At 34.5% G+C, this 21307-nt stretch overlaps 1 protein-coding gene across 2 annotated transcripts in view; it reads right to left on the bottom strand.

Moving 5' to 3' along the window:
• Positions 1-6829, bottom strand: part of LOC111508676 (peptide transporter family 1) — a 36655-nt gene extending 29826 nt beyond the window's left edge. The window contains exons 1-2 of one of the 2 annotated variants that reach the window (XM_074176265.1): positions 6693-6829; positions 1734-1786 (exon numbers count right to left, since the gene is read on the bottom strand). In XM_074176265.1, the coding sequence (XP_074032366.1) occupies positions 1734-1786; positions 6693-6759 (120 nt within the window). In that variant the 5' untranslated portion in view covers positions 6760-6829. Of the gene's footprint in view, positions 1-1733; positions 1787-6580; positions 6599-6692 lie in introns of those variants that run through there. The other variant, XM_074176267.1, reaches the window with a different exon arrangement.
• Between the last annotated feature and the right edge of the window lie 14478 nt (positions 6830-21307).

The following is a 21307-nucleotide window of genomic DNA, read 5'->3' as shown; positions in this document are numbered from 1 at the left end:
TTACTTTATAAGGCAGTTCGTAGTTGACAGTTGGATGCATAAAGTAAGAGGTCATTTCCAGAATGCTGTGACTTCCAGTGTCAACCAAGAATCTGTTGCACTCTGCATTAAATTGATTTGTGCAATTGGCAATGTGCACAAGTCTATATGCAGTCTATCTAGCGTCTCTCTCCAGAAAAATATGGAGAGGGGGTAAAATTCAAAAGGATCTTCATGGCCGCTGACGGTGTGTTTCTGATGGCACCACTGATGCCCAGAAAAGCCTCTCTCTGTATCGATCAAGGAAAGTGGCTAGGACCTCAGAATGATATTCTTTATTTACTGTTAGTCCCACAGGAACCCATTTTACAAACAGAGTTTCATGTATGTCAAAAAACATTCTGTCTTTGAAATTGGATTAGAACCGTCGAGTTTTCTCAATTATGGTGACTGCTTATTGTGATTCTTCAGATGCAATAACTCTTTCCAACAGTTCTTCATCTTTCTTCATGTTTTTCGGAATGTTAATGTCGAATGTTCATTCATGAGTCCTTTCCTTCAGGCGTGGATATTTTAGGCACAGTTTTAGAACACACTCTTCTTATATTCGGATATATTCATTATTATCATTATTGTTATTGATATTATTTTTTTCTGATGATGAGCTTGTCGGGCCCTATCCTCGAAGCTTCAATACAGTCGTAAAAACGCGCCAACATTATTAACCAATGATCACCGTGGGATAAGTGATCATTCGGTTCGAGAATCATGTGCTCCAAGCAGACGCAATGAACCACGAAGGTAAGGCGCTTTGATAAGCTAAGGTCTTTAATGTTGTTGAAGAAGTCTCCATGCATTCGTTTATCCTTGTGAAATGATTTCTGCTGCTTCTATGTGGGCCTTTGGCTGAAGGTGTTTCAACTCGGTATCAGAGTTGTGATCACTTCGTCCAGTTTCGAAATCTATTAACATTATTAGTTTTTAACTTGAGTTTTCGCTGGTCAGGCCGCATCCCCCAGAGCCCCGATACATTCAGGGTGGCGTGCCAGCATTATGGGGTAAGTGATCATTGGGCTTGAGAATCATGTGCCCTGACTAAGCGTAGTGAACCGAGAATGACAGCCTTTTACATTTGTCCGGCTAGTATTTCTGTCTTAGTGCGGCAAGCCGCATGATTTTGAGATTTGAGAGTAGGACTCCAATAGAAGAACCATCTTGACAGAGTGGACTAGATAGAGTCTGCGGAGTTCGAAGAGAAAATCTCGATATTTCATCCGTTTCCCCCTTTTTTAGGGCGATATTCGTCTCGTCAGGAGCTGAAAACTTCACGACAAATATCGTTTTGCTCTGGTGGTCGAGATGGACTACGTCAGGCTCATAAGCTTGTAGGAGCCAGAGGGTGGAAACGAATAGTTCCAATAAATTCGGGACTTCACAACAGATTCCCTACACTTCGAAGAGTAGAGCCACACTGGTGTCTCGTCAATACCGTAAAATTGTCGTTAAGTGAATGAATTTTTGATGTTTTCTATTTTTTCTATGAAATAAACAGAATATCTCCCGCTAGGTACAGTAATTGATAAAATATTAGACTCTGGTGATGTTCACTAAATAGCTCAACTTTCATTTATTCATAGCAAAAATTTCATCTCAAATACGCCCCCCTCAAAAATTCCTAGAACCGCTCCTGGCTCATGTTTCAAACTAAGTGATATAAATCATATTTTCGAACGAAACTAGTTTGCTTAACGTACCTTTTGGATCGACTCTTCATCTTTAGATGTATCTTGAAAATTGTCCTTGGGTTCTGTAATTAGAAAAAAAATCTTGATAATGTTGTAAAGAAGCCAACATGATTATATTATAAAGATCTTATCACCTTCATACTATGGCATGATGAAAAATTGAAATAATCGAGTATATTGAACTTCAAACTCACAAGCTACTATTTCAGAAAAAAAAAAGAAATTTTGTGTGGTGTTCCACAAGTATCAGTTTTAGGACTCATCTTATTCTCATTATATATCAATGACATTGCAAATTTGAGCATTTCTGCTCACTCTTTTCGGTGATGACAAGACGATAAGGAGTGGTGTGATGCTAACTTGCTATCCAGCAATATCACTAAAACAAACATTTTATCATTCAGATGTGCTCTTGATGACCTGTCATTTGGTGATAACTCAGTGATCAAAAACTAAACCCAATCTAAATTTCTAGATATTCACATTGACAATAAGTAAAGAATATTACTGGAGTTTTTTCCCAACACCAAATCGTTATTTTTACACCTCGACACGTGTTTCGATCACCAAGTGATCATCTTCAAGAGGAAGATAACGATTTGGTGTTGGGAAAAAACTCCAGTAATATTCATTACTACACCAAAGGTTCCAAACAGCATATCACAAATTGACAATAAGCTCAATTTCATTGAACATATCAAACAACTTAAAAGTAAAATTTGTTCTGAGTGTTATGCAGTGAGAGTAACTTCAATAAATTTGGGAATCAAAACAGCCAGAACGGTGTATTATGCCCTTGTTGAATCCCACCTACGTTTTGGAATGCCGTTTTGGGGAGTATACAATTCATCAGCACTTCTGTCTGTATTAGTACTGCAGAAACGGGCTATCAGGTATATATGTAAGATTAAAGCTCGTGATTTGTGCCGACACAAATTCGTTGAGCAAAAGATTTTAACAGTGATTGCTTTGTTCATTTCGGAATCGATTTGCCTCATTTACAAAAATATCTCCCTAACTGAGGCTTCATGCCATTCTTAGAGCACCCGTTCCACCGCGTTGAAATTGCCAATTCCTTCAACAAATTTGGTCAGGAATTCTATTTATTAAAATGAGGTCAAGATGTTTAATCACAGATATAAGACAGGCAAATTTGACCAACAAAAAGTTTAGAATAAGACATGTTTGGCTGATAGACCCTATTATAATATGCAAGAGTTCTATAATGATAAATTTACGTGACAAAATGTTCATATTTGAATTTAGGTTATATAAGATTTTTGTTTATATTCTTGTTTGGATATAAATCTTTGATTGTCTGGTGCAATAAGTGTGTTTATTTATGTTATATTATATATATGTATATGTGTTTATATGTCTATTATATAAGTGTTGATAATTTTTTTAAACAAGTCTGTACACAATCATGTTGATACAAAATTTCAGCGTTGAACTATAGTGTATGTTCAAATTTTAATTTTTTGTAGGTGTTTTTATATTCACATTTTATATTTCTATATTTATATTTGTATTTATTTTTCACAAGCTTTGTCCACAAGATTTATTCTTAATGACAATGAAGTATATTATTATTATTATTATGAATCCAGGTATCATATGAAGTATAGTTAATATTAAACCTCAATCATTCACTTAATATTCTTTCAAGATGAAAGAATGTGGCTACCTACAGGCCGTTTTTTTAAGGTGATCCCAATATTGCTATCCCGAAAACGGTAAGACTTACAAGGTCGCTTGAATTGAACAAAAGTTTTCTATTTTGGAAAACTAGATGAGTCTCTTTCCAAATTTGAAAATATCAGTGGTTGTTTTTTAAATATTCGTCTATTTTCGTTTTTTGGCCCTACCATCTCTATTTTGAAGAATATAAAAAGGCAGAAAAACTTTCAATACACTCTTATACTTTCTATAGTCTGATATTAACCAATTTGCGTTTGCGACGTTTCGCTCATTAGATTTCATCATCAACTTTTATTTTTTTAAAACGGACATGTATTGTGATACAGAGATTGAATTTGACATTTCACAATATCTCATTTGCTTAGAAATCAGTAATTTTTGATCGATGTCACCCACTTGTTAATATCCAGATGTTTCGTTACATTGCTTTGGAATTCATAGAGAGCAGACTCTTTTTATTTTCTTCTTTGATGAAATCTTGCTGTGTTGACGAGAATTGAATATATTTGTCGAAGAAAACACGCATAACTGATTTTTATTCTTCACTTCAGATTTTTGAAATTTCGAAAGATAATATTGACCTAAAGTTTTGTAAATCACTCCAGTTTTTTGATCTAGGAGGGAATTTGGAATTTTGGAAAAAGTATCTATCCTTGTCAAGTGATGTTGAGTTTTTTAGGCTGAGAGTTGATTCAGAAGGTCATTGATGATGATGAGTAGCTTTCTATAGGTGAAGGAATTTTTAAAATTGGTTAAGTGATTTTTGAGTCCATCCAGTACAAATCAAAAATCAAATATTTTCTCTTCATTATCTAAGTTTAGACAAACACATTAATTGATTATTAAGGTATACGATATAAATAGGTGAGATAAATGAATCACATGAATCATATTACAAATCAATGAATCAGATCATTTGTTTCAAAACAATAACCTCACGCGAAATAACAGTGTGGTCCAACAAAGAGGAATTTTTTATTCATTGCTTAGTCGATATTTGAATTTACCTAAAAAAAAGGATATTCATCTTGGAATTGATGAAAATGTTTTTGCAAAAATGGTAAGGATATCAGTTATACTCAAACACAAAGTCACTCATTGAAAGTTTTTGTAAATTTTTGATTTATTCCTGTATAAAATATGTTTTCAATATCCAAAGGAGCCACAATTGAGTCGCCTCATGCTTGTTGCAACTACATTTATCAGAATCATATACTTCTTTACAAGAAAAATGCAACTCTTCGATTTGGAGGTATTTAAAATTCTTCTTATTAAAACATATCAAAACTTTCGGGAAAGAAAGGTATCGCATTTTTACTTCTCCATCCTCATACAAAAAAATGTGGTAGGAGTAGAAAGCCAAACCTTCATTATAAAAAAAATCATCTCTCCTAAAAATATACACCTTCACATTTATATCAAAACTATTCCAACAGGCAACTGAACATATTTATATAATTAATTTTGTATCAAATGTCTCTGAAATGGAAAATGTTGAAACCTTATTTTGCGATGTTTTGTGATTCTAAGACTACTCCAAGTAACTATGATCATTCACGTTTTTTAAGAGAAAAAAAACAGCCTCTATTTTGAAATGCATCTTAGTATATATACACGGTATTTATTTTCCCAAAAAGTTTTTTTTAGACATTCACATGCGGACTTTCCCATAACTATCAATACTTTTAGATGGTTTTCTTCTGCACATACACTTTCGGTACTCTGAAAATTATTTTGATGATTTTTTTTCTTTCAAACGTTTGAAAATTTTGAACGATAGTCATTTTGTGGAGGAAAATCAGTTTTGTATTGACCTTCTTTGGGTATTTTCACCTTCCACAGTCTGAAAAATATGAAAATAGTAATGGAGAAGTTTATACACGTGTAGAAAGGGCAAACTTTTCAGGTTACCCCGATAAGTTACTATTGACCAGTAACTTGTCGTATTTATCAAAAAAGAGCTAAGAAATTGTGAAAAATACTTTGAATTTGCGCAGTAACTCATCGAGGTGAAAAAAAGTTTGCCTTTCTATGCATGTACAAAGTTGTCCATTACAATTTTCATATTTTTCAGACTGTGTAAGGTGGAAAAGTTTCAAAATTATATTGATTACCGAATAGTGAACATTTATTTTCTGATTTTTTTTTATATTTGGAGCCTTGGCATTGTTATATAACCATTTCTACAAATTGAAACTAATTCTGCCTTTTCAGATAACATAAAAACACTGGACGAAGCATTTGTAATTACCAATATTTAATGAACAGAAACTTTTACAAATATGAAGTTTAAAAACTAATTTGTCAAACTACAGATTTTTCAAGTGCCTGTTTGTTATTCGTAATGATTTTGGCGTGTTTTTTGATATCTGTTCCAAATGGGAACATTTTTACCCATAATTACAAAATTTCTTGATTCTTTCAACTATCAATTTACAAAATTTAAGGGAAATTGCAATGTGAATATGTATTAGACACTGAATAAATATATCACACAGTAGTAACTGAACATTATTTGAACTTTCTTTAAGAACTTCAATTGTAAATAACATTTTATAGTATTTTTCGAAATGAAGCTCCATTATCCTTGAAAAATTCAATATTTTTGGACCGACTGAATAGTGATTGAAATTTGAAAATTTTCAGCAAACAAAAAAATTGAAAATAAAGAAAGTTTCCTATCCTATTTGAAATCGTGAAACTTTTTTTAAATTGTTATTTTTTTCCTCATAAACACTGTTCATTTCTTGCGAAATTTGTTTGTTTTTATCGTTATTTTGAAGTATTTTTGTAAAAATTCATCCTTTACATAATGATCATCAATTCGATCCGTGATTTAGTCGCTCACTATGTATTCACAAAGAAATATGAATTCAAAAACGGTTTTAGAACATGAAAATATGTGTATCAAATATATTTTCATGAACTCTATAATGAAAATTTGAAATGCTACACAGAATAAAGAAATCAAAACTACAACAATTTGCTGGTGTGTACAAAGTTATGAAAAATTATTTTATGAATTTAATCTCGAAGAGGTCTGCAATCTAGCTGCCTGTCAGTTTTAGGTTATAGTTACTCTTAAAAAAAAACAGTCATTTGCATGAAACAAATTGAATTTGACAGGTTCACTTATTTTAAATTCCAAGACTTACAGTGATATATTAGTGCATATCATGTATATGAACAAGTCACAATCAATTATTATTGCATACATCGATACATACATCTTCAGTTTGTTGCATTTAGCGTTCAAAATTTGCCTACCTTCAACGGGAACTGGTTTGAACGTAGTTGTTGTATTTTTTATACTTTTCTTCGGTAAATGAGACATCACAAAACAATTGTAACGACCACAATCTAATCTGCACCACACACTACTACCTTTCAGGTTTGATAACAAATAAATCAATTCATTTCTTGTCGAAATTACCATCAAATCGCGATAATGGGTTACACTGTTTCCACCGGCATTTTTTTGGAAGAATTAGCAGGTAAGACTATCGGGTAGTCCCCTTTTCCGTCTGAAGTCTTATAGTGGGTTTTTTTGGCGTCATTACATATGCTAATAGAAAGTAAGACATTAAAACAGAGAATAGTTAACAGTCAATAAACTCTCAATTTGGGATGAAGAACGTACACAATTGTGGTATATCGACTGTTAGAAAAGTCATTATACATGGTGTTTCAAATTTGATCCTCACTATTGGGATTTCGGAAACTATGAGAGACACGAAGATGGTTAACTCGGGGCAAAGTTGCGCGTTTACCTGACTAACAATATTCCGTTGAGAAAGTTCTGAAATTTCGAGTATATCCGGAGAAATCCGGAGAAAACAGAAATTTCGGAAAATGGTTTTTACTCGGATTTGAAAATAAATTGCACTTCCATATTGCAATTTTTTCCCTGCTTCATAGTGGTGTTTTCAGATTTGATATCCGACGTTTCGTCTTCCGGCCACCACCATCAACTTTATTTCCTCTTATGGGCGCTACATTGGATTCTTTCTGTTTTGAATAGAGCCAGATTTAACCTTTTCAATGATATATCATAAGTTATCATTCTTTTTCGAAAAATTGGAAATATTGAAAAAAAAATTATTAACATACCTAATAGGCCTTGACTTTGATGTTTCTAAATTTGACTTTCAATTTGTTACACTCAATGACACTTAGTTATACAAGTCGTTAAATTTTTGGCGAAAAGTGGCTTTCACGAATGAAGGAAAAAGAGATATGATACAAATTTAATACAAATAGGATAGGAACAGTGTTAGGACATTGGAAATGTATTTAAACTTGTATCCCGAAAGACAACAACGACATCGACTGTGTTCAAGATATTGGATCAAATATCATTTGAAAAGCTAATGAAAAAATACTGAGACAGAAATGACAATCAGAATTTGATAAATGAGGTGTGTATGGGGTAAATTAGACAATGTCCTTTTCAATGAAAATACAGTTTTGAACAAATAACAATAATCAACCTAAATGTAAAGACAAAAGTAAATCACAGCGAATGCTCAAAATGCAGGCCTTGTTCATGCAGGCCTTGTTCATGATAACAAAACTGCGCCCTTCTTCGAATATTATTCACTAGAAGATAAATCTCCCTTTTCCTCAATCTCCCGAACTCACTAATAATGCTGTGTTGAAGGTCCTCAATATTTTGATATTCCCTCTGACAATAAACTCTTATTCTCAGTGTTCCCCATAAAAATGTATCCATAACACTTAAGTCCGGAGACCTTGCTGGCCACCTCACCGGCCCATTATTCCATATCCATGCATCACCAAACCTTTCAGTCAGGTAATTAGATACTCGTCTGGTAGTGTGCGGTGGAGCACCATCATGTTGAAACCAGATGTTGTTATAGTTAGCCAAAGGTAGATCATCCAAATAGATTTCGAAAATCGACATTAAAAACTGGTCAAATAATTGAGGACTTAAGATTCTTCGTAAATTCTTGTCCACACGTTAATACTAAATGACACTTGAGGTCGAATTTCTCGGAACTGCCTGGGGTTGTTTATGCTCCATATGTGTTCGTTATTTCGGTTGAATATCCCACAATTCGTGAAAGTGCTTTCTTCTGTCCAAATCACATTTTTCAGGAAAACAGAAAAATCAAGTCTTCTTATTAGCCAATTACAAAATTCTAATGTGTATTTTGTAACATTTTAAACCGCTTTTTTGAGATGTCTCCAAACACTTGTATGACAAATATTCATTTCGGAGGAAATTTGACGTGTAGATTTCCCCGGGGTTCATGTTTATCTGCAAATAATCGATTTTTATTGAAAAGGACACAATGTCTAACTTACCTCATACATAACTCATTTATAAAATTTTCTTTAGTTTCCTGGTCCATTCTGTCTCCGTATTTTTTACTCGGATTTTCAAATGAACCAAACTCGGTGATGTCTAACTTACCTCATACATAATTCATTTATACAATTTTCTTTAGTTTCCTGGTTCATTCTGTCACCGTATTTTTTCCTCGGATTTTCAAATGAACCAAACTCGGTGAGATTTTGATCCAATAACTTGAACATAGTTCGATGTAGTTGTCGTCTTTCGGGATACAAGTTTAAATACATTTCTGATGTCCTAACACTGTTTCTATCGTATTTGTAATACATTTGTATCATATCTCTTTTCTCTTCATTCGTGAAAGCCATTTTTCGCCAAAAACTCAATGACTTGTACAATAACAAAATGTTATTGAGTGTAACAAATTGAAAGTTTGAAAAGGTTGAATCTGGTTCTATTCAAAACAGAAAAAATCTAATGTAGAAAAAAAATGCTGAAATTTCTCTTTTTTCCGATATCTCCGCATATATAGTGGGAATTTCAGAACTTTCTCAATGGTATATCGTTAGTCAGGTAAATGCGCAACTTTATCCCACTTTGACTATCTTCGTATCTCTCATAGTTTCCGAAATCCCAATGGTGAGGATCGAATTTGAAACACCCTGTATGTTTCGAATTTTTAAATGTTTCTTCAAAAACTTTCAATGAGGGCCAAAAACATGGTTGAAGGATGAACAAGGTTTTTTGGAATAGTTCTGATAAAATCTAATAACAGTATAATGGAATGGAAGAATGAAATGGAGAATGCAAACAAATATTTTTGACACAAAAAACTAGCTAAAGTGAAGCAAATATGGAAAAATAAAAAGTTTATTATTATCTGTGCTGAAAAACTATGGAAAGTTGAAGCCAAGTATCTTTTACAAAATTTCACGGTGATCGGTGATTAAATACACAATGAAAGATTGATGACTTTGTAAGACTGTAGATGAGTCCTGGAACTCTGCGAGTCAAAAAACTGTTTTCAGACGTGACATCAACCCTGTAGAATAACGAACATTTCTTTATTATATTTTTTTGTAGAACCAAATTTGAAAAATTCAAATATTCATATGAAAATTTATGCAATTGCTAATATTGAGGGAAATTAATTCGTTTGAAATGCTCGAAATATTTTTATGCTTTTTTAAAGGAAAAAACACAAGCACTACAGGAACATCCTTAAGCGCTTGGTGCCCTCTAAGAGCTGTGCCTGTACGAAAGTAGCATTGGATTTGAATCGATGGAGATTAAATCCATTTGGAAAACCGTTCTCAGGAAGTTTATTCCACATAAACGCACTTCTCCAAATGAAAGAATTCTCAATTCTCGAGGTGTCCTGAGTTGTGGCATTGAACTGAACTTGGTTACTTTCATTCTAATTCCAAATCTTTTCTAGATCCTCAATAGGATATACAACCTCCTGCTGCCGGTGAAGATGTACATCCGCAGCCGATGTCCTGGAATCCAAATGGAATGACGAGACAATATATTGGATTCCTGTTTTTTCCAATATACAATTTCCAATATACAATAAAAAGATGGTTGGAGACAATATGTATCCCTGAGGAATACCAACGTTGATGGTAAAATTACTCGACAGATATCCATCGAAGGCTACTTTTAGAAAGCTGGAGCTATACGAAGATTGGACAGCAAATACTCATGCCACATACGGTCAAAGGTAGGGATACAACCGTTCAGCTGTCTAAATCCGGAAGAAGAAAAAACATTAATTATCATAACCTTTTATTTAATTTTGAACTTATATTTTATATTTGAACGATCCGATTTTAAAATATCTGGTCTAGAATAGACAAATTTAAAAAACTCTCTGCAGACCATTTTAAAATTGAAAAACGTTTGAATTTCCGCCTTGACATGTTCTTCATTTAAACAATTTCTTTCCTTTGTCCTTATATCGAATACTATGCTAAAAACACGCTCGTATGCAGCGTTAGATACAGGTACAGATAAAACAAATGAAACAATTTTTTTTAACATAACAACAACTCCATTTTCGATGGTTGAAAACATTTTTGGCCACCTCAAATCCACTCTTTCATTTGATTTAACAATGCTGTCTTGAACTTCCCTTAAAATGCAAAAATCTTACAGTTTATTTTCATCAATGGCCAAATCTTTCGAATCATCCCACGTTATCGGTGTTTTCATTGAAAGTATGCTCAATTTACTGTTGGTACTTAGAATTTTCAAAATCATACCATTCATTCAGGAAATCCAAACATCTCTGAAAGAAAATGTCTGCTTCCTTGTAAAACGTAGCATTGTCCGTTTCATTTGGTTTTTTCAAAAGATCTTTTACTGAACTAACAATTTATAATTTTTTGGCGGATTTCAGTCATGACATCGTGCAATTCTGGGCAAGTTACAAAATCACTTTCAAGAACTTTAATGACAGTGTTGAAAATCTGAATCGTATTGTGTAAAAAGTATATTGTGTAAGTAACAGTAGCATAGCGTAACGGCAGGGAGTTTTCATCGTTACTTTTGCACAACTTGTTATTCCGAGAGAATTTTGCATATTTTAAATTCCTTCCGGGAGCCGGGAGATTTTAATTTTCAGAGCTCAAATCCGGGAGACTCCCGGAATTCCGGGAGAGGTGGGAACCCTAGGCAAAGGATTCAGAAATATCAAGCGCAACAGCTCTTGACTCTTCATGTTTCTCGATTGCGACATATGATAGAAGGTCGCCTGTTGATCTTTGTTTCCGAAAGACATATTGATGTAGGCTCAAGATGCTAAACCCATCCAAATATTTGTGAAAACACTTATAGTAAAGCGACTGCTCTATAGTTATTTGGAAGATTTTTCTTGTCCTTTTTAGGAATAGGCTGAACGAAAACAATCTTCTAACGAGAAGGGAAGACCCCTTCCTTGTGAGATAGGCTGAAAAGTCTGCAAAATACTGGTGTGAGTTCATTTGCGCTCTTTTAAAGTACGATGACATCAGGACCAGACGCCTTGTTGGTATTAAGCTGTTTCAAAATTTGTCTAAATGGACGTTGTCGAAAATTAAATTCGTTTGTGAGTGAATTGTCCATATAAGCTAAAGCGACATTGGCAGATTTCCAGCCACCGTGGCTCTTCAAATTTGTTCCACCATTATCAGCAAATATCGTCGCTGAAGTTTGACGAATAGTGTGGCCTGTGTAATTTTGAGAATTCGGTAAATTTAAAAACTCTGCAAGTCTCAATCTGAGAATCCGAAACTGTGGATACCAACAGGCGGAATCGAACGTCGTTAAAATAAATTTCGCTTGTTCAACATCAGGTTCTTTTGCCCAATTACAACAAAAGTTCTTTCAATATGTGTTTTGGAATCTGGTATTTTCACAAGAAACATGACTTCCTTTTCGTTTATTAGATCAATTGACATTTTTGTTAGTTCTTTCCGTTCACACGCACCGGCTAATCCAATAATTGTGTCTACCTGAAAATAAAGCAAATTAAGTTGATACTTTGATACCTTCAGCATTAGATATGTTTCATTATTTGCTTCCCTTATGAATTCTTTGATCTGTTCGCTATTGACGACATCTGATTCTTTTGCTGTATTGCCATTCTTCCTTTTGAGAAATGCAATAGGGGAAAGTGGCTATATTTACTTTTTTTTCACTAAAGTAGTACTTGTCAACATAGAGTAGATGCTCCATAAGGTGAAGGATTTGATAGTTTCCGATTTTTGCGCCAAATAAGCCAACCAAACTCCACCAAATTACATAAAACGGTTAAGGCTTTCGCGACCGAGGTTTTCAGTGTCACTGTTTATATTAATAATATCAATAACAATAATAATAAATCGTCTTCATTCATCTTTGAACACACATGTAAAGTGATAACAATAACAAACAAAGATAAAGTGATGAAGTGTCACCCGAGATGTTTTTCAACTTAACCATGGAAATACAATATAAATTTACAATTTTCTTAATTATCTTCGCTATAATATCTACGATGAGTTCTATCACATTGTAGAATAATTTTGCTGTCTGAGATCTATCAAATTAATTAGTACCTTGAATTCATAAAGTGATTGACTGGTCATTATCCGTTCTGTAGATAGAACGGATGTATGCCCTATAGAATTTACAGGCATTGTACATGAAAGATCGCTGAAAAATGAAGGTTTTATGTTTGTACATTGCCAGTAACTCCGAGTTACGAGTCTTATATCACTCAGGTTCCCAATTTTGATAAGTTTCTCATTTAGATATGTTGGTGTCCTATATTTCAGTACTTTATGAGTCATATTTGATAGATGTAATTTTCTCATATCTAGCAATTTCAGTTTTCACATTTCCCGATATTTATGACTTATGTGCTCATATTTGCGTATTCCGAAGGAAAGTCTAATACAAGAGTTCAGTATTTTTTGAAGTCGACTACTGTCAACACTCAGAAGTGCGGGTCCATAAATGTAGTCACAGTAAGCCAGTTTCGATAATAAAAGGGATTCACAAACACGAGTTTTCAGAGAGGAACTCATGAATTGTCTACTTGGCTAAAGTTGTTTCAGTGTATTATATGAACCTCGGCAAAGTTGATTGACATGTTTTGTGAACCTCAATTCATTGTGTAACCAGAGTCCGAGGTTTTTTGTTTCATATTTTATTGGAATTTTTTCCTCACCTAAAACAATATCGATTGAGGTACTGGCTAGATTACGTTCGAACTTCGGTCCGAAAAACAATGCACTGGACTTATTCGCGTTCAACTTCAGATTATGTGCTTTAGATACATTTATCAAGGAATCCAGATCCGAATTTGAAGCAGCGGTAACATCAGGTTCCACTTCATTAAAAGATAAGTACAGCTGGTTATCGTCCGCGTAGTGGTGTATGCGGCAGTATTTGACGAATGAATGAAAATCTGAGATGTACAAAGAGAATAATAGTGGGCCCAATATTGATCCTTGCGGAACACCATGGCTCAAAGCAAGGGTCTCTGAGGATTCAAGGTCATGAACCACTCTCTGCGTTCTTCTTTTCAGGTAACATTCCAATAGTTTCACTGAATCGGGGTGGAATCGGAAGAATTTTAATTTACTAATGAAAACCTCATGATCCATAGTGTTTTTATTCGGGTTTGAAGGCCGCCAATTTTTGGAATTTTCTCCCGACGTTTCGCCGGCGGAAATGACTAGATTCTTCAGAGGTTTATAAATCCTGATTTATTCCGATGACTAGATATTACGGCTGTGTGAAGCGTATTCATGTTGACTCATGTAGTTTGGTGTGCTAATACCTGTACTTGGATTAAGTAGGTACAGAAATATATCGTACTTGGCTATAGTACGCGCCAACTAAGATGAGATTTTGATGCACATTTGTACCCGACCCAGAAGATAGCTGTTGGTCACACAAACTAATAAATATGAACTAAGTGGGTGGAGTCTATATCCGTCTTAAAGAAAGATTTGAATAGTGGCCAAATTGCAAAAGACTAATATCAGAGACCACCTTGTACTACATCGAATGTTTCGGGAGTCAATCAACAACACTGAAATATTTTATATTTCAAAACTCCTTTGACATCTGTCGAGGCCGTTAAGATAGGTATCTGTACAATTTCTTATCTCTTTTTTTGATAGGCAAAGTTACTGATGAATGGAAAACTTTTGTTTGTGAAAAATACTTTAGATAAAAACGATAAAAACTGATTTCCCACACTGAAATGGAAAATTGATATTTTTGAAAGGCAGCCCAAAAAGACTTTGGCAAGATGATAACATAAAATCGATCAATATAGTAAGTAGTATAGTCGAAGTGAACGATATTATGCACTCTTAAAGTTAGCGGCACTCTCAAAGGCCAAAAAAACCAATACTTAGAAACGAACCGGCAGCAAACTAGTCCACGTGGACTGTAGACTTGGCGGTTCGTATCGGAAGTTTTACTAACCGAGTTTTATGATTGGCCGAAGAGTCATAAAATTAAATTTGAAGTCATGTTACGGTGACGAATAGAAATCGGGAATGCGGGGATGGTTATCGCCGTCGTGTTCAGTTCAGGAACTGATCGGGATTTGAGTATTGAAATTCGATATTGGTGCATTTATAATTACTTGACATTTTTGTTCAAAATGAGGTATCCTTGGAGAAGTACAAATAATAATAAGTGTGATAACAACGCAGACTTTTTCCACTGTAGTGATTCCAATAGTGATGGTGAAGAATGCGAAAAAGAGATACCAGTGAATAAGATTCGGATGCATTTGACTATTGAAACACAGAGAGTATGTTTCAATGTATATAAGAATCTACATCTCAAGTTTGGTTTCGACCGAAATTCCTTTCCCAACTGTACGTAAAATAGTCAAAAACAAACCTTATGAACGCAAGACGCGATGTGATACAGGATTGTCAAAACCTTCAGATGTTCATCTAATAAAATCGTTGAAAAAAACAATATACGACTGTTAAAAAAGCAATGAGATACCTACAATTGAAATCATAAGGAAGAAATTGAATACTTCCGGCCATAACGTGAGCTGCTGTGACAAAACTCTTCAGAATTAGATAAAGAAACTTGGATTTAGATAATAAACAAACGTCAAGCAGTTATGGAAAGCAAAAGAAGAGTGGAATTGCATAACAAATATTTACTCGTAGAATAAATAACTAAATATAGACAAGTACAACGGCAAATTTTCTATTTGAACGAAACTTGGTATGACACTCACGAGACAGTTACGAAAGGGTGAACTGATGGTTCAAAAATGTATACGCCCAACATGCCTGCAAACAAAGGATCGCGACTAATCATTGTAATAATTCTTGATAACGCTTCCTATCATTCGCGACATTCCTCGAATGAAAATTCGAGGAAAAGTGAAATACAAAGTTTTTTAATGGATAACAATTTCTATTTTGGAGATTACTATACCAAAAAACAACTACTTGAAGTTTTACAGACAAAATATTTGAAAAACTGTATGCCCTCGAGAGTATTGCTGAAAAGTATGGACACACCATATTGAGACTTCCTTCCTATTTTTGTGTTTTTAATTCCATCGAGTTGATTTGGAGAAAATTGAAACAAAGCATCAGGCGTAAAAATAATTTTCCAAAATTTGATAAGAAGGTAATAGAGGTAGTTACAGAAGAAGTATCTAATATTATCGAAAAGACTGGCAGAAAAGGATTAAAAAAGTAATTTTAGTTGAAAAAGACTATATGGAGATTAGACACTTCCATATTAATGGTGGAAATACAATCATTATTGATTTGCATTGCATTTCGTGAAATGGTAAAAGAGACAAAAAGATGTGGAACGAAGCCTGGAAAAAAGCAACGTCTGAGATATGGCAAATTGTCATAAATGAAACCGAGACTTGGTGAGAAAAATGGAAAAACATAGAATTAATTCCATTATAATTAACATTGAACAAAGTGCTAGCGTTGAAATAATCCTGTATGAAGATTTTGATATGTAGAAACTGTATAGATAATGAAACACATAACTATAAAATATAATCTTTTGTAAATATCAGTTATTTTTTGGTCTATAATTAGGGTGAAATAATATTATATTATGATTATCCATTATACGGGTCTGAATATTGGTGGAGTTATATCACGACACCAAAATGTTATTTTTAACAGCTCGACACATGTTTCAACCATTAAGTGATCATCTTCAAGAGGAAGGTCTGTTCGAAAAATACGGTGAATGTTCAAATTTCGCAGGCTACGTAGATTTGATTAAGATTTTTTTTTATTTTTCACGTTGGTACACTCGTATCAAACTTATGTTCACAATTTCCGTGTTCAGCGATTTTCTGTTATCGAAAAAATTGGTCAATGAATTTGCAATAAATTTTGCGTAATGAATGGAATTAGTTGCTCAAAAACACTTTAAATGTTGACAGTGGCATACGGTGATTGAACTCTGAGCCAGAAGAATGTTTACAAATTGCACAAGCTTATCACAGAAGGTCTAGAAATGGGGTTCCTAACCGGTGATATGCGTACCACCAGTGGTACGCGGTAACGTTTCAGGTAGTACGCGTGAGTGATGTGAGCAAAATGCTGTTAATAGCAAACATGTCTCAGTCCACGGGTCGCTAGAAAAACGAAATACCCGTAACCCAGTGAACTACCTGATATATTTGTTTTTCTATTACATTGGAAATGATAATTCCTAGGTAATAAAACAATAAAATACTTTAGGAATTTTTACCTAGGAATCCATAGATAGTACAATTGGTAAATAAAGGGTGTTTCATTTTTTATCTGTGGGTCTTCAAAAGGATTGTCTTTTACTCTCAGGTTCATTATGGGTGTTGTAATTATTAATTCTGATTTCGTATAAGAAAACTGAACTATGAAACGATTTCTGAGGTCCTCTTCTACTTTAAAGGATTGTGCTAAAAAACCTAAATTACCGGCCAATCGTAAATACGATGAAAGCTAGTTACAGTACGGTTTTATAGTGAAGCCAGGGACTGAAACCAGTGACATTCCTATTCCTCAATGTGTTATATGTCTTGAAACACTTTCAAACCAATCCATGAAGCCTTCTTTACTAATGCGACACCAAAATACTAAGCACCCTCATTCGATTGGTAAGCCCATTGAATTTTTTAAAAGAAAATCTAATTTTTTAAAGAAAGAAACCCAATGTTTGACGAAGTTTGTCAATACTGATACTAACATGATGAAGGCATCATACCTTGCTAGTTTAAGAATAGCACACTTTTACTGCTGGCTTCTCTGGATATGGTTCAAGCCGTGTTAGGAGAAAAGGCAGCCAAAGAAATTAAAAAAATGCCACTGTTAAATAACACAGTAAAAATACGAATTGACGATATGTCTAATAATATTGAAGAAAAACTGGCTTTGAAACTCCAAGAATGCACTTATTTTGCGCTTCAAGTTGACGAAAGCACTGATGTTACAAACATGGCGCAGCTACTTGTTTTCGTGCGATTTGATTATAATGAAGAGATGCAAACCACTTGAATCAAATACCACACGGAACAAATTTTTAAGGTAATTAATGAATATGTAGTCAAAGCAGGTCAATGTAGTGTATTGTCTTGTGTACAGATGGGGCAAAAGCTATGTCAGGAAAATTGACAAGGCTAACAGCAAAAATGAAGGGAGTTGCTCCTGAATGGAAAAGTACACATGGTGTCATTCATCGAGAAGCATTAGCTGCTAAAGATATGCCGGAAAATCTTAACTCCGTTCTATCAGATGCTGTGAAAGTTATTAACTTCATAAAGGCTAGGGCTCTAAACACAAGATTATTCTCCTTGATGTGTGAAGAAATGGGTGGCAAGTTCAAAACTTTACTCGTGTATACAGAAGTGAGGTGGTTATCTCGCGGGAAAATTTTGAACCGTCTCTTTGAACTGAGATCAGAAGTTTTCATGTTGTGAAAAAAATCATGACATGAAAATTTTTTTGCTGATGACGAATGATTGTAAAGATTGACTTACCTAGCCGACATTTTTGACAAACTCAACACACTGAACCTGGGACTTCAGGGACCAAACACAACAGCCTTCACACCCAGTGACAAAATAAACTTCTTCAAAAGAAAGTTGGTCCTGTTTTGTTCACAAATAGGAGAATTTATTTCCATATCTCCAATACCAGATGTGGTTGCAGATATTATGGACTGGATCAGAAATCCTTCTTCGGGAACCTCACCAAATGAATTGGAAGTAAAAGAAAGTTTCATCGACCTTATAGAAGATAGTTCCATGAAATCTTTAACTAATTTCTGGATCGGATGTAAAACCGAGTACCCTTTGCTCTTCCGGCAAGCTCTGCTATTTTTGATGCCATTTGTTACGAGTTAATTGTGTAAGAGTGGATTTTCTGAACTCTTGTACATAAAAAATGAATATAGAAGCAGAATAAGTGTTGAAGATAACTTAAGAGTGAAGATCAGTTCCATTACTCCTAATGTTAATATTTTAATGTAAATTAATAACATTTTAATATTTTTATTCCTCCTTTATTAGAAGCATGTTATAAATAAACGAATATCTAACCATTAAATATGAAGTTTTGTCAGCAATTTGATTGAAAAAGCCTTTGAACACTTTTAGAAGAGTGAATATTATACGTTTATTGAAATATTTAGGTCTGCAAAAAGGTTGAGAACCCCTGGTCTAGAAGATGTAAATAACAACGCTCGCCCTGGACACACCAGCACATCAACAACCGATGAAATAGTTGATGAAGTGAAGATTGGGGTTAATGTAAAGGTGTAAAGGTGGAGTGTTCAATTTAGTCTATTGACCTTTCTGTTCTGATTCAGATTTTCAATTAATAACAATTAATAACTTGTATCCATCTGTCCCATTCATCTCGTACCACGCTCTCTAATCATTCGTTCGCAATGCGTACCCATTCACTATTTCTCCCATTTCTATCTTCCAGTTGCATTCTACCCCTTTCCTGTTCCATTTTCTTTCTATTCTTTCCACCCAACCTTGTCTTCATGCGTACATCTCTCAAGTACGTGATCTGCCATTTCAGGCTCATCCCACCCACATGGGCAAGGCACTTCCGGTTCCAGGTTGAATCTAGCCAGTTAACCCGGGAAGTTGCCATGCCCTGTGAACAACTGGGCGACATTTCTCGACAGATTCAGTGCTTCATACCCGATTGCTCTACAGAACCTGTATAGCAGTCATTCCATTCTTGCTGCCATTCTTCCTTGATTCGCTCTTTCATCCTTTTTCTCTCTCTTCATTCTTATCATTTATTCTTTTTACTTCCCAGGTAACACGATCCTTATTAGTACCTTTAGTGGCCTATTCATGCGCTTTTTTATTACCAATGGTATTGTTTCGATGTCCTTTACGCCATACCTACTATTTCAGTCCGTGCTCCCCTCACCTTCCTCTCTTCAATCATTCTCTAGATTCTCGCTACTCTTTTATTCCTCACTCGTATTGCTTTCATTCTTTCCACCGCGATGGCGGAATCGCTGACGTTTCTTACTTTTTCATTCACGTGCTGACCATTCTCTCTATCGTGATCAGTTAAGCTTCATTCACACTATTCTGTTCCGAGATCCTTTCGTTCCCTATGACCCAGTCGTCCTCGCTCCTTTCATACGCCCAGCCTATGCCCATTCGCCCGTCCTCCATTCTCGCTCCTGCGTCCACGTATACTTCAGTCATTCCCTCGTCCTGCTCCTCCTCTAGTAACATCCCTTGCATTCAAGGGAGTACCTTGTCTATTCCTTTCATTCTATCTATTTTGTACGATTAATGTACAGAGTGTATTTATATGAATGAATATTTAAAAGAATATGTACTTATCTAAAGGGCACTACAATGGAGAATCGTCGAATCACTATTAGAGAAGTTGTTGAGGATGTCGGCATATCGGTTGGCTCATGACATGCAATTTTTTCGAAAAGTTTGAGCTTAAACGTGTGACAGCGAAGTTCGTTCCGAAATTGCTGAACCAAAGTCCAATCGTCCCAATGGAAGAGATTAGCTTAAACCAAAAAAGCACGTGAAGTTCGATCAAATGTCGAGGTTTCGCTCACTGCTCACCGTGGCGTAGTACATCAGGAGTTTTCGACACAAGGTCGTACGGTCAATAACGAATATTATCTTGAAGTTATTCGCTACTTACGAGAAGCAATACGAAGAAAAATGCCACGGCTCACAGCTTTTGCGTCAAGATAATGCACCTGCTCACATGGCATTGCTTAATTCACCATGCCACATCCACCGTATTAACCAGATTCAGCCCCATGCGACTTTTTTCTTTTCCTTAGATTGAAGAATTCCATAGAAACGGCATTTTTCGACGATTGAGGAGATAAAAACCGAATCGCTAGAGAGGTCAAGGACATACAAAAAAGTATCTATCAGAATTGCTTTCAAGATTGAAAAAACCGCTGGGGGCACTACTCTGAAGGAGATAATATAAAAAATGTTGAATACGTAAATGTATTTTGGTGAAAATTAATATTTATTTTATTTTTTGAACAGACCCCGTACATTCTATCTCTTTGCCATTTCTTATTTGCCACATTGAAAAAAACCCATTAAAGTAACATGATCAGTTTGCATACTAGAATAGCATAAAAAAATGTAGGCATGTGAAAAATTTGTTTTCTTCTTGTTATATTCGTAATGTATATTCAATTAATGTACCATTTTGAAAGTTTAGTGGTCCGAATAATTATTGTAACATTTTCAGTTTTCCAGAAAATTTTTCCATCTCTGGAATCACAAATAGAAATGCCTAATAATGTTTGAATCAGGTTCCGTTTTTTTTTCATATACAAATATCTTTTTTTGGTTGAAATATAGGCGAACATGTAATACATCCACCTATACACTTGAAAAACTTTTTTTTTGAAAATTAATTCATGGCGCAAATAACGAATTTATCAATATAGGTATGCGATATAATCAATTAGTTCGGACTTCCATTGTCTAATATTATATAAAATGATTTGAAATCCCTAAAAGAACCAATACAAATGAAAATTATATTAGTCAAAAAAATTCTGAAAT

Source organism: Leptinotarsa decemlineata, unplaced genomic scaffold (assembly GCF_025532065.1).
Source record: "Leptinotarsa decemlineata unplaced genomic scaffold, Ldec_3_MD MMD2_tig00001719_RagTag_RagTag, whole genome shotgun sequence".
Classification (NCBI taxonomy): Eukaryota; Metazoa; Arthropoda; class Insecta; order Coleoptera; family Chrysomelidae; genus Leptinotarsa; species Leptinotarsa decemlineata.
The sequence above is the reverse complement of the archived record's forward strand: the minus strand, read 5'-3'. Positions and strand labels throughout refer to the sequence as shown.